Genomic DNA, 14,647 nt, shown 5'->3' with positions numbered 1-14,647 from the left:
CAGACAATACCTCCACCATGTTTTATATAAACAGGCAAGGAGGAGCTCGATCCCGTGCCTTATGCGCGGAAGCAGTCCGCTTATGGAACTGGTGCATCGCCAACAATATAATCTTGAAAGCCTCATACTTGCCAGGTGCGCACAATGTGAAGGCAGACCAGCTAAGCAGGCATTTTGCACTCACACACGAGTGGCAGATCCGTCCCGATCTGCTACGGCCGATTTTCCGCGCATGGGGTTTTCCCCAGATAGACCTGTTTGCCACTCAGCAATCCCGTGGAGGGGCCCCCTGCTTTATGCTTTTCCTCCCACAGTGCTGATCCACAAAGTCTTGCAGAAAGCCAGGAGGGAAGGGGCCCGGATGATCCTGATAGTCCCAATGTGGGATCGACAACAATGGTTCCCCCTACTCCTGCGCATGTCGGACTGTCCACCGATGCCTCTTCCGGTGGCGCCGGATCTGCTCACGCAAGCCCAGGGGTCCATAGTGCACCCGCACCCCCAAAGCCTGCGACTGCAAGCGTGGTTAATCCATGGCTCAGCTCCCTAGAGAGCACATGCACAGAGGAAGTGCAGCAAGTCCTAGAAAGTAGCAGGAGGACTTCCACCAGGAAGACCTACAAGCAGAAATGGACTCGCTTCACAGCTTGGTGTTCTACCAAACAGCTGGCCCCCCTTTCGGTGCCTATACCTACAATACTAGAGTATTTACTGGACCTCAAGAGAGGAGGACTCTCGCTATCCTCATTGAAGGTCCACCTTGCCGCCATCTCGGCGTTCAGACACGAGGAGGAAGGGCACACGGTGTTCGCCCATCGCCCAGGTTCCTCAAAGGGTTGGTAAACCTATACCCCCCTCGGAAACCGATTCCACCTTCGTGGAACTTGGACCTGGTGCTTACCGCGCTAATGGGACCACCGTTCGAGCCCTTGGCCACGGTCCCCCTCAGCCTCCTTACAATAAAGACGACCTTTCTTCTTGCAATTACGTCAGCTCGTAGGGTGAGCGAGCTTGCGGCAGTCATGGCAACGCCACCCTGCACTGTTTTTTCCAAGGAGGCGGTAACCATACGGCTGCATCCAGCCTTTGTTCCCAAAGTTTCTTCTGAGTTTCACATTAACGAACCTATTGTTCTACCCTCGTTTTATCCAAAGCCTCATAACTCCAACGAAGAGGCGCGCCTACACCTCCTGGACGTGAGGAGGGCGCTAGCCTTCTACGTAGACAGGACCAAGTCCTTCCGGAAAACGGATAGACTCCTAGTCTCCCTCGCTCCCAAATCAAAAGGAGAAAGTCTTTCCTCGCAGAGAATCTCAAAGCACATTGTATCCTGCATAAAAATGTGCTACGAACTCAAAAAGACTCCTTTACTGGCCATGCCCAGGGCTCATTCCACTAGGGCGGTGGCGGCATCAACAGCCTTTTTCAAGGGCGTTGCGTTAAAAGACATTTGCAGAGCGGCGACCTGGTCATCCTACGACACCTTCGCCAAACATTACGCCCTTCACAGGGTATTCCAAGAGGATACCCGTCTCTCTGCAGCGGTCCTCTCGGGGACAAGCTGCACATAATCCGATTGCCCACCTCCTATCTTGGGTTACTGCTGGGTAGTCACCTATTGTGGAGCACCCACGGGGACACTCGAAGAAGAAAGACAGGTTACTCACCGTAGTAACGGTGGTTCTTCGAGATGTGTCCCCGTGGGTGCTCCACTACCTGCCCATCCTCCCCGCTTTGGATCTCTGTTAGTGTTTTGCAGGGGCATCCGAGGTGGTTGGTCGAGGAACTGGCAGGGACCGGATCGCGCACATGGCCAGGAGCGCGCAAGGGAGCGGCGGGCGCTGGCGCATGCGCGGTCCGGCAGAAACTGCTTGGCAGATCCGATCTGCGGCGCCGGGCAAGCCCTACACCTATTGTGGAGCACCCACGGGGACACATCTCGAAGAACCACCGTTACTACGGTGAGTAACCTGTCTTTATCTGGCACTTGGATGACTGGTATACTCAGTTAACAGTCACATTTGTTATCCAGCAACCCCTGTTCTCCAAGGATGCTGGATAATACATCTTGTACTGTAGTTCATTGTTTTCAATCATTCTGTTTTCTAAGTGACCCCAAACTCCTATTTGCATTTTTCTGCACAAAGTAAATTGAATTGTTGGGCATTTACCTATAACCCCTTTGGAAGGGGGAAAGCTGGGGAAGTTTGCAGAAATAAGCTAACTATTCAAGCCAAGGTGGGAAATACTTGTACAGCTTCTGTAGACTTTACTTCCAAACCACTAACCACACTCACCTTTTTCAACCCTTCCATTTGTTGCACTTCTGTTTTTAGCAGACTAGTAGTGTCCCTCTCTTGATATAGCTCTCGCTGCAAAGTCTGTCTCTGTTCTTTTTCAGACTTCAACTCTTTCTCCAGAATTGAGCTGTTAAAAAAAATGGTTCTAAACAGAGCTGTTTTGATATCATGTTTTAGGAAAAAGGCTAGAGCAGTCATCCAACTGAAGGCTACACTGGACCATTGTTCTGGGAAGGCATAGTGACATATCTTGACAGCTCAGAGATAAAAAAAAAAATTAAACCATCTTTCCTTTGGTCATAGTAAGGAAGGGGCAGTCAATACAGTAGATTGGAGGGGTGGTGGAATTTTTATTCAGTTGGGAGTGTATTTGACTGCTTGTGTATAAATAATAAAACCACGCAAGCCATCACAATTGAGAGTATATGCACGCATAAACTTAGTCTCATCAGTGAAATTCTGGGAAGGCATCGGCAGCACAGTGGGCTATGCATTTGGTATTAAATTCCAGCCCTTTTTAATGCAGTAACCGATTGTTTCATTATTTGAGCACTGGCTCTAAAAGTGACTCAGACCAGATTTGAGAACAGGACAAGCCCTGGAAAAGAGCACGACAGCGTTCTATAAAACTGATGATGATCTACAAAACAATTTCAAAAGTTTTCAGCAGATACAATATGTGTCAGGAGAAGTATGGTCCATGGATGAAGCTGGGAGCTGTAAGGTGCCCAGATTGAGATTTTCTGTGTCTATACAAGGAATCAAACAATTGGTGAGCGTATCTGGGAGGAGCTTTGTCAATTTCTAATTAGTTATAATTCTGATTAACTACACTGAGTTGCTATCTTTAAAGATGCTGTCCAAGTGCTCTGAAGGAACTTTGATTAAGAAGGACTAAAGGCCACACCCCTACTGCAGTGAATAAATCTCTCCTCATATACACTTTCCATCCAGATGAAGATCCAAGTTAAGAACAAATGTATTTCCAGATTGTCATCACTCTAATAAGCCATACTTGGGGTGCACTCAGGGATATGAATCTTGAAGACAAACAAAATCTTCAAATCACAGAAAAGGATATCAGGTTGTTTACTGAAGTTCCGAAGACACGGAGACATCTTTATCCTACCCGCTCCTAAATTCCATTTGTGCCACTCCAACAGTACAAATGAAACTCAAAAGCTGAGGATTCTCTTCAGCTAGGAAACTCATCTGGTACAAAATGCTCGGTTGGATGTGGGTCTCCTTGGAAACAATTATTCACTGGCACAAATTAGAGCAGCCTGAGATGACTGGTAGCGTTTGGCTGCTTTTTAAAACTAGAAGTCTCAATCCAAAATAGGGGACGAAGGGAAAAGGTGCTTTTATTATTTCCATCATACATCTTTTAAAAAATAGTTTTGCTCATATACTTTAGAAAATATTTTCTGATTTGTAGTCACTCAAATTCTCCAGCTGCCAATGCAGACCATCTTAGAAAATGAAGACACATCCAGGACTGACAGGTAAGCAAAAACCCTATGGTTTGATTCAAAATTTGACATTTTATTTAGCACTTGGTGTGACACTGATCCCTTATGATCAGACACCTGGAGTTCTCTTTATAACAAGCCTACATTAAGTACACCATCATATGAATTATACTTGTTAAAACAGCTTGGACACTCAGAAATGTCATAATGCATCCTTTCTCATTCTTTTGTCTGAATGTTTTCCATTAAAGTAAGTCTTTTGGGACAGGCACTTGTCTAATTTTATGTCTGCAGAAGACAGACTCCCAGATGGGAAAAGTTAATCATTCATAGTGTTTTGTTATTAATGGCAAAGCACGCAAATTTAATTAAACACATCCACTCTCCATCTTACTTAGCTTTATGTATGTACAGGTAAAAAGAGCAAACAGATAGTTTACTGTCCACAAAAAACTAGTTATCGCTCTTTTCCACTAATAGAGAGAAAACACAAATATCTTTAAAGAAAAAAAAAATCAACTTTTTTCCTTTATGTTAAAAATTACAGAAGTAAGGTACCATTGATTGTTCAGCTGGGTGAGTTGTTGCTGCGAAGTCTCAATTCTGCCATCAAACTCTTGCTTCATCTTGTTATTTTTTCCTTCTGCTGCCTGCTTAGCCTGTTCTGCCTGTCGCAATCTGTAACAAAATAAGGGATGCAGTGCATTAATTATAATTAATGCACAACAGTCTTTCTGAAGTACACATGATACTTTAAAAGATTCCATTGCAATGCAGTAAATTTTGTGACTTAGGCCAGATCTGTATGGGGCAGAAGGGGAAGAAAGAAAATGTACACGAAGAGGAGGTCAGAGAGAGAGAGAGCGAGCTTGAACATATACAAGAGATGAGGCTGTGCACACTTGTCACTATCATGTAGTTTCCCTGCCCCCTACTCACATCCATCAGAATAGTCTCACTATGCCAGTGCTGCACTGTGGCCCATGAGACTACCTCGGGAATGCTGCAAAGACTGGAGCAAGGGAGCAGCCTATTGGAACAGAGGTAGGCAATGGATAGTGTCAGAGTTTCTCTTAATGTATGTCTACATCAAATGAAGACAGTAACTGATTAAGTTTTATCTTTGTATATATTTAGATTTTCAGTAGATGATGATCATACGGGAAGTGCCTAAAGTTTGGAGCTCATGACATGTGCACATCTGCGTGAATGCAAAAGAAAATATTACACTGGCAGCCTATAAGTCAAGACAGGGGTGATGCATTAACGTGGGGGCCACGATGGGTCACATGCTCTCCTCAAGCCAGGAGTTAGGGGCAAAAGGGTCAACAGCCGGTGGGGGCAGAACCTCCACTCTTCTGGGCATACTGCTTGGCTGTTGCATTCTCCCCGGCAACTTCCAGCACGGGGCTACCTGGGAGAGGACAGAGGAGGAGGAGATGCCCTGGACAGTCTCACGCTGTTCTGCCAGTATATGGGATAGATCACCTTAAGATTTACTGTGCCCTACAGTGCAGAAAGCTGGGGGTAGGGGGCAGAGGGAGAAGGAAGGGGTTGGCTTCATCAGGATTGGAGCTGTGCTGAGGGTTGTAAGGGGAGGAAAAGAAAGACACGTGGGAACTGGGAGTGTTGCCATACCCCAGCCCCAGCCCCCGCACCTGGGATCCCAGCCCCTTGCATGGGGCTCAGCTGCCTATCAGCCTTGTGCCTGCCCCACAAGCCTCAGGCTCCAGCCATTTCTGGGTTCCCCCTCCCAGAGACATGACCCTGTTCCCAGCTCCAGTGAAACAGAGAGGGTGAGTCACAACTGGGCGCAGCCTGCAGAAGCTCCAGGGGATGGGGCTAGTTGCTTACGCTGCTTGTGCCTTACCATCCCATCAGAGTGATGGTTCTAGGTGTAAGGAGAATAGGCAGCTGCCAGAGCACAGTGCCCCAGATTTAGTGGTGTCCTCGGCATAAGCAGAATATGCAGCTGCCTAAGAAGTGCACGGAGGAAGGGTAATGGAGGGGGGCACACTCTCCACAGTCCAGGCAGCCTCCAGTCAAGCTACACAGTACCTGGGAGAGGATGATAGTGCAGGACAGAACTGCCCTTCCCCATCAAGGAGAGTGCATGTGGACTTGAGCTAGGGGTTGTGTGGGAAGGAGTCATTTGAAGGATGGGGAGGCGCCAGTCACAGCCAGTGTCCCCTCCAGCCATATGTCCCTCCCCAGCAGTTGCCTGTGCTTCAAGGCAGAGTAATTTCAATATTACTGCATAAAGACTTACCAAGTAGGCAGAACAGAAAATTCAAAAGGATCACATGAATGTTACTGTGCTAAATGTGGAGACTAAATTCAATCATTTGAAATGTAAAATTGAGGCATCTTAGCTCCATCTGAATTCAAAAGATCCACCAAGTCTTATCTATGACATCAGTAGAGAGGCTTCTATAATATGTAAGAATTTTGGGAGATGATCGAATATCCTTTCCTCTAGTGTAGTCTCTTCAAGAGTTTATAAATATTACCTCTCTTCCATTTGTTTCATAGTAGACATCATCTGATTTGTTTTTTCTTCAAAAGAGGATATAGTTTCTTTTTTCTGTTGCAGTGAGCTCTCTGAATTCTGTAGGAAGAAATTTGTGCAGATAATTTCACAAAAATAATTCTTTACTACTGTAGAGTATAACCAAATTAATAAATTGAGAGCCTAAGTTTAATGCCTCAGGGGGAAAAAAAATGGTATTTTGAAGAATTTGATGCACTCATTAGAAAACCGAAGAGGGCAAGATGTATTAAATGATCTTCTTGCTTTTGATCTACTAGGCTGCATGTCCACTATCGCAGGGATCCATGCTCAAGAGATCAATCCACTAGTGGTTTGATTTAGGGGGTCTAGTGAAGCATGCTATCTGTTTTGAGAGGAACAGGAAGTGTCAGGTCCTCAGAGTAGAAAGGGCTATAAGATCAAACTAGTGATGGGAGTTACTTGCATTTTGCATGGTAGAAAAACAGAATCCCCTAGGTTCTCTTCCCTACTCTCACTGGCATTAGGCAAGTAATTTACTTTTGTCTAGTGGTCTGAACAGAGGACCAGTGGTAAGGATTCCTGAGATCCTATTCTCCCCATGTACAACAGGAAACTGCATGAAAAATCATTCTCAAATTGAGGGTACCAAATGGTATTCCAAAAGGGAATTTATATAATTTACAACAAAGCCTACTCAATGAACAATGAAAACACCTGACATCTGGGAAAGAAAGCTGTATAAGATAGAAATTCTTCCCTAAAACCTTTAGTGGATTATTGAATACCAAAACTATCCAAACACACGAGTCTGTAACAAAGATCACTATGCACACGTATGATAACCAAATAGCAAGACAACATTCTTAGCTCTTCCTCTGTACCTTTGATATGTTTACCTGGGATTTGTGAAACATCTGCAAATTAATAGCTTTAACTTCTTCCAGTTGTTGACGCAGTGCAACCAACGTGTCTTGTTTTTCATGAGTATCTTTTTCCAGAAGTTTCATGGCAATTTCCATTTCTGTTTTCAATCCAATCTGCAGCTCCAACTCCTTCTCTAGTTCCTTAGAAGGAGATTTTCTAGTTATTGCTATTTAGGGCATGCCTCATATGTAAGAAGTTTCTAATGAGCTATACCTACATAAAAACTTGTCTGTGTATTAAGTTCAAGGAATAATGGTGAGTTATTTTATGTGTAATGAGACTAAAAACCCAAATAATACAAGTAAGTTAGTAGGAAAAGCAGCACACAACATATTTTAGTAGAGTGGGCAATAAGCAGCCTGTGGGCAAGACACCATTTGACATAATTAGCCTATACTGGGCAGGCACATACTTTATTTACCTATGAGTCTGTAGGTATGGCTATTCACAGCTGCTGTTGGCTGCAGGTTCCCATTCCTGGCCAATGTAAACTGGGGGGAAGTGGTATCCTGGTATGCACATCATCTTGCAGCTCCCATTGGTCAGGGATGCTGAACCATGGCGAATGGGATCTGCAAGTGGCCCTACCTGCAGATGAACAGGTAAATAAAGTATGTGGTAGCCCAACAGGGCTTACCTTGATGTACCGCATCAGGCCTGCTGCCTGCACACTGGGCACCTAGCAGACTGTAGGTATCAGCATTATTCTATTTTATTTGCAATCCTACTCAAGAAGGTAGAATTGAATGTTTCAGACAGTCTTCTCCATTCTGGGTATTTCTTGCCAGCAAGGGACTGGCTAGAAGAGCTGAAAGTCTGAAATGCAGCAAAGGGCTCTTAATCCAGCCAGTCCACGACTGCTGAGAGAATGCTCCACCCAAGAGGAGACTGTTATAGGTCACAACAATGCAAGACTATGAAGAAAAACCAGTTGCTTTTTAAAACTGAATTTAAAAAGTTAAATATATTGGTACTGCAAACAAAATAAAAGGACTTCATTCTTATTCCTCCACAAGTTGTAACTTTTATTTTTCATGAACTGTTGCTATCCATCTGTTTGAGTTATTGTGAGAAAGACGCTTGAAAATCCACTGGACAGCAATGAGCCTAGATTCAATCAATCCACAAGTACTTCATACATTACATACTTACAATGTCACAGCACTAAAAATTAAGGCAAAAACCAAATCTCATTTCACCCTTTTTACCATGTAGCAGCCTCACCATCCTAATTCTTTTTTCCTCTTTCAACTGCTTCCAGACATCACTGTACATTTCATCCAGCCCTTGGCGTGACTGTTTATAGGTATCCAGTTCTATTTTTGTATCCTGTATTGTTACCTACATGAAACATTAGAAAAGTTTTTTGATATTTGATTTTTATTAATTTTTTATAGAAAATTTACTGTGATTGCACAGAATTGATTTTATGTTTAACAAGATGGTCAATATTAAAATGGACTTCTCAAAAATAAGAGGACTATGGTCAAGGGCAATATGATGCACACAAACAACGCTAGCATTCAAATTAAAATGATTTTATAATACTAAAGCTAACTGATCAAAAGACTTCCTGCCTTAAATATTTTCAATATTCTTAAATTGGATGTCCAACCTCGACACTCTTTTCACTCCGCTCACGAATTAATTCATTTTGGTGTTTTAACTGTTGCTGCTCCTCCTGAAGTGAGCCAATCCGATCAGATGCTGCTGCAAGCTGGTTAAAGAAAAAGCAAGACTAGTGAAAGACACAGATAAGTGTAAAGCATCTATGTGAGATTTAAACCATAAAATTTAGAATAAGTACAAAACGAACCAGTAGTCATGTAGCACTTTAAAGACTAACGAATAATTTATTAGGTGATGAGCTTTCATGGAGCAGACCCACTTCTGATCTGACGACTACTTTTTGTTTTGTGAAGATACAAACTAACACGGTTACCTCTCTGTGACCATTTACAATAATGTTAGAAATAAATCTTAGTACATTATGCTTCATAATACAAGTAAAAAAATACTAGTTCCCATTAATCTTTAAAATATTCATTATGGGGCTATTTAATTTCATGAGTTACCGCATTTGCCTCTCACCTTGAAATACCAGTTTGAATTCTGGCATAAAGCAATGGTGAAGCTGCACTGTTTTATCATAGATAGCTTTGGGATGTGCAAGGTTGGGAGTATCACGTGTCTTGTCAACATAATCTGTAGGGTGGTCAGAAATGAACTATAAGGCACACTGAAGGTTAGACCCAATATGCTTTGGGTAGAGGACGGTGTCGTCTCAAAAGTTACACCTCCAGTTGGAGCAAAGGTTAGGCTTTGCAGAATGCGATGAGAATTATGAAACCACACTCAGATAACATAAAATGAGTTGTATAAAGTGAAGTACTGCAGTAGAATGGGCTACCTATTCATTTTTGCAAATGTTTCTTTGCATGGAAGCTGAAGTGTCGTGGCTCCTTAAAACTTTTCTCCCCATCCACTGTTTTATTTTTTGTTTTAGTCTTTCTTCTCTGTTTCTGGTGGAAAATGAGAGCATGTGCTGAGAGATTTAAGTCCTGTTGACATGACTAAGGAGGCAAACACTTTGAGGAGAAAGTGGGATGAGGTATTTAATGTCGCCTCTTTATTGGACAAGTTTGGATTTTTTTTTAAATAGCTAAATAAGAACCTTATTGGACAGAGTTAAGTCTACAGATATTGTGAAATCACTGATAGAACAAGGAGTTTTACTTGCAACATCCCATCTACTAACCAAAACTTTCCTTATAACTGTACCACACTTTTCTTCATGGTATTCTATGTGGGAAAATTTAACAGTGTTCCGATTCAAGCCAGCCCACTTAGTCCCCATGTATGAAACTCACTATGGATTTTTGGGTGAAATAGTGGGCCAACTGATAAATAACAACCAACCCCCCCCCTTTTTTTTTTTTTTTTAGGGATGTAATAAACATTCTGGGTTAACTGTATATCAAATTTGTAATTTAAAAAAAAAGGTAAAATTAACCACAAACCTCTTCCTGGAGTTTTGAATTGGTCTTTTCTAAACAGTCTATCTTGCTCTGAAGATCACCAACTGTGCAACTGTGGCAAAAGATGACATATGGCTTTAAATAAAAAGAATGCCATGGTTCAAATTTTATTAATCCCCAAAGTTACATATTTTGTAACAGTCTCCCATAAATGGCAAGTAGGAGATGGAAAGGCAAAAATTCAAGCTGGTATCTAGTCCCTCTATGTGCCAACTACTTCTTTGATGAGGGAGAGGGGAGAAAAGAGAAAAATCATTACCTACTTGCAAATGCATATTTGGATAAAAGTCAGTCTCCTACAATTAGCACACTGTATTCATTTCTCAGACCTTCTGAGCTGGCTACTTTGAGTTATAGTAGCCTTGAATGAATGCTTCGCTGCAGATCTACCTGGCTTCCTGCTCCATTATGGATCTAAAGCTGTAAAAAGGGGCCAGAACATGACCTGGGATTGGAGTCTGAGTTTGTAAAGAAACATGAAACCTCCACGTAAAACTACATTATTTTCCAAGTCAAAGAGTATCTTTTCCACTATTTTAAATATTTAAGTCCTCTCATGCCTTATTAGTACACTGTTTTAGTTGCTTTGGTATTTTCCCAGTTTGGAACCTATACAAATAGCACTACATAAAATATACCAAAAATCCAGTTTATCTGGTAACAAAAGCTCAAACACCGTTACAAAGCTAAATAAAATCAGTACGATGTAATTTAGTATCCGAGCCTATGGTCAGAAAAATGTACCCAAAAGGTAAATCAGGAGATAATGGGATACTAGGTGGAAAAAAAAAAAAAAAAGTACAGACTGACTAAACCAATATTAATATAAGGGTAATCTTATTATCTAAGGGAGATTACCTCAAATTGCAACAGACAACAAATAAGTTAATTATTTATGGTAGAGAGCTCCAGTGGGAGCTGGTGGAAGAGATTATGCACCCAGGGAGCCACTCCAGAAAAAGACTCAAAAGCAGCCTAGGTTTAAGCACTACATAGAACCAGTAAGAAGTCTCCCATATACTCAGCTGGATCAAGGACAGTTGCCTTGCCTCACAATAAAGTCTCTGATAACAGAGGTATTTTTCAGAGATCAGCCACTGACAGAATCCCAAGGTTGGTGTGTAATCCTTGGTATATGCAGAAAAGGTTAATACTATTCAGTTTAAGTTTTGAGAAGTTGCTAAGTGCCATAGTTAAATGCAGATAAACCACTTGGATTTCTTCTCTAGTCTAGCCACAGAAATCTGTTCACATTTCTACAATTATTCTCACTTATCGTATAAGTTATTTTTAACATCTACAACAGTAATATTAGCTTTCTTTTGCAAGGCAGTCAGTTCACATTTTGGAATTGAATAAGATCTTTAAGTTTAGTGTGGTCTGTTTCCTGAAAGACTTCAAAACTACTGGCTAAAGGATTTAAATATATTTTGCACCATTATTTAGATTAATTCCATTTTAGGACTGACTGACATCAGTGCTTACTTTGCTCAAGTCACTGAAGTTCAGAAAGCAACACAGGGTGCAGATTAAAGACTACATACTGGTGTAGGTGTGGCTGGATAAGAAGAATTTAAGTTTCGTTTAAACAAGTGTAAGCTAGTCACATTAAAAATATGCGAAGCAAGAGGCACAATTACAAAACAAACTATTGAAAAAATAATTTAGTTTTTGTCAAGGTTAAAATAAATGTAATATTTTATAAAGTTAAAAATAAAACCATATATGTCGACATTGAACAAACTGCAGGATACAGATTTTTAACAAGGCAAACAAACATATCTGAAAAAGGCAACAAACAAATTAAACAAAAAACCCATACCAACTACTTTTCTCTATTTAATGTTTTAAATGCACAGTCATCCAAGAACTCATGGACCAAATACAAAAATTAAGTTTAATTTTTCAGAGAAGTGCGACAATTTAGTGATTAGAACTTCTACAGACTTTCCAAAGTTGCATTTGTTACACAGCTCCTGACTTGGATATTTCCTCTAAGCATTTTCATTTAACAAAAAAAAAAAATCACTGTTAAGATTGTGATGAGTGCTAGGCTATATTTAGAAACAGATGATAAATGATTTTGACTTTGCACTTGTAGGGTGTTTCTACACTAGGAACTAACTTCAAAGTTAGGCACTACTTCGAAGTAGCCAGCAGAGAGTTTACACACATTTTCCCTTTGAAGTTAAGGGAATCCAACTTCAAAGTCCATTCCCAGGAATGGAGTAGTGCCCTACTTCGAAGTTCGACTTCAAAGCAGGATGTGTATAGATGCTCAACTTTGAAGTAAGCAACTTCAAAGTTATTTTTGCAGTGTAGACAGACTTACAGTTCTACTTTCTGACCACAAAATTTTAAGTCATAGGATTTTTTTGTACAAGCGATCAAACAAGGTTCCTTTTCTTAAAACTGTATCTCAGTAACTTGAAAACTTCCTAAAAACCAAAGAGAAATACATTTCTTTTACAAGCAAACAGGATCATCTCCTTTACAAAGAAAAAAATACTTTGTTTAATGAAGAGACCTGAACTCATACTATGCAGTTGTTTTCCTTGGAAAGATTTTCTTAAGCCTCCTATGCCAGTTAATATTGCTTTTATTTGAGACTGTCACATATTGTGAAAAGAACCTTCACTTAATGTGCGAGTCTGTGAGCCACTGCTATAAAATGTTAAGAGAAGAGCACAGAGAAAATCACAATGGAAAAAACAAAAACAGAATGAATGCTTGCACATTTGAACAGACAACTCTCACCTTAGATGACGGTTAAGTTCTTCCACATAATGCTTCTGGTCAAGCACAGCAGTAATCCCCGCATCTCTAATTTTTAAACATTAAGAATTTTTTTAAAAAGTGTATTTATTTTAAAGTGTTTATCTATACTGAACATGAGATCACCATGTCAGTGCACTTAAGATAAACTATTAAAGAAAGACAGAAGTGTGATGAGGTAAAGGAGTAAAACTACGGCTACATCTACACTTTACATTCCTCTTTCAAAAGAGGAATGCAAATGTGGGACTCAAAATGCAAATGAAGTGCTGATTTACATCTCATACTTTATTTGCATAATCTCTTTTCAAAAGCGATTCTTTCAAAAGAAAAAAAAGCAGTTGTAGATAGGTTCTTTCAAAGAAGGGGTATATTTTTGAAAGAGCCCCTTCTTCCTATTTTGTTGCATTTGATGTTTTTAAGGATTAAAAGGGGAACAAAAACAAAAGGAAGGACTCATTCTACAGATATGAAAACATAGCAGTAGTTTAATAAATGTCAACTTAAAGAGCAGTCAGTTTCAGCACCTGTCCAGAATTCATCTAGACCACTTTTATGGTTTTATATCGACTTCTTTCAATTTTTGTGAACATGTCACCTCTGTTCAACTATAGGGGAAAACGACAATACATATGGAACCTTTCTAATTTCAGCACCCTCAGAACCTGACCAGACAAGAGAATTTGCCGGCCCATGGGAGGTCATATAGTCTAGCAGCATGACCAACACTTCTAATGTTTACTTGATTCTTACAAAACATTTAGGCTGTGGCCACGCTAGCGCCCCCTTCTGAAAGGGGGATGTTCATGAGCCACTTTGGCATATGCAGCACCTCATTAGCATAATGGTGGCTCCATGTGTTTCAGAAGTGCCACTTTTGACATGCACGCCACCGGTGTAGACGGGGGCCTTTTGAAAGGACCCCCTGGTTTTTGAAAGCTCCTTCTTCCCAAAACCAAAGCAGCACTTTCAAAATGTGTGCTGCTGCCATTATGGTAATGAGGCACTGCATATGCATAGCAGTGCCTAATTAGCATCTGCTGAAGTAGCTCATTAGCATACCCCTTTTGAAAGGAGGTGCTAGTGTAGCCATAGCCTTAGGGGTTAATTAGAGGTAAATACCAGCACAGAACAGAGAGAGCCAGGACTGGTGTCTAAGTTTTTTTTTTTGTTGTTTTTGTTTTCTTTTTTTTTTTATTGGGACCACAGAAAACAGTCACATGCATGATAAGTGGTCATCCAGCTAACTAAAATCATACTGGATTATAGAGTTTGCCAGATGAGAAAATTCTGGATTGGAAAGGTACAGCCTGTGCAAAGCTAAGTAAACAACCGTAGAAAGAATTTTTTCACCAATATCGTAATTACAATAAATTATGATGCTGCTTTACCATAAATTAGGTGGTAAAAAAATGTGCAAAGGAAGCATATTGTTTGGATCAAACACTGTTGGTGAAAAAACAAAACCAAAACACACCCAAAAAACAAAACAGGCTTTAAAAGTTCCACAGAATTCTTCAGACCTATGAAGCTCAAAAACTTGTATTTTACTGGACCAACTTTCTTCAGTGAAGACATTGCTTCACCAGCCTTGTCGCTTTCTTATCATGGAACCAACATGGGTAC

The 14,647-nt window shown here is 40.9% G+C and overlaps 1 protein-coding gene across 4 annotated transcripts in view; it reads right to left on the bottom strand.

The window, feature by feature from the left end:
- RUFY1 (RUN and FYVE domain containing 1) overlaps positions 1-14,647 on the bottom strand; it is a 40,618-nt gene that overhangs the window by 7,337 nt on the left and 18,634 nt on the right. For all 4 annotated transcript variants that reach the window (XM_075009415.1, XM_075009418.1, XM_075009416.1 and 1 more), the window contains exons 7-14: positions 13,004-13,069; positions 10,229-10,298; positions 8,824-8,925; positions 8,433-8,549; positions 7,181-7,348; positions 6,283-6,380; positions 4,331-4,450; positions 2,298-2,427 (exon numbers count right to left, since the gene is read on the bottom strand). In XM_075009415.1, the coding sequence (XP_074865516.1) occupies positions 2,298-2,427; positions 4,331-4,450; positions 6,283-6,380; positions 7,181-7,348; positions 8,433-8,549; positions 8,824-8,925; positions 10,229-10,298; positions 13,004-13,069 (871 nt within the window). The remainder of the gene's footprint in view (positions 1-2,297; positions 2,428-4,330; positions 4,451-6,282; positions 6,381-7,180; positions 7,349-8,432; positions 8,550-8,823; positions 8,926-10,228; positions 10,299-13,003; positions 13,070-14,647) is intronic.

Source organism: Carettochelys insculpta, chromosome 15 (genome assembly GCF_033958435.1).
Source record: "Carettochelys insculpta isolate YL-2023 chromosome 15, ASM3395843v1, whole genome shotgun sequence".
NCBI classification, from domain to species: domain Eukaryota; kingdom Metazoa; phylum Chordata; order Testudines; family Carettochelyidae; genus Carettochelys; species Carettochelys insculpta.
The sequence above is the reverse complement of the archived record's forward strand: the minus strand, read 5'-3'. Positions and strand labels throughout refer to the sequence as shown.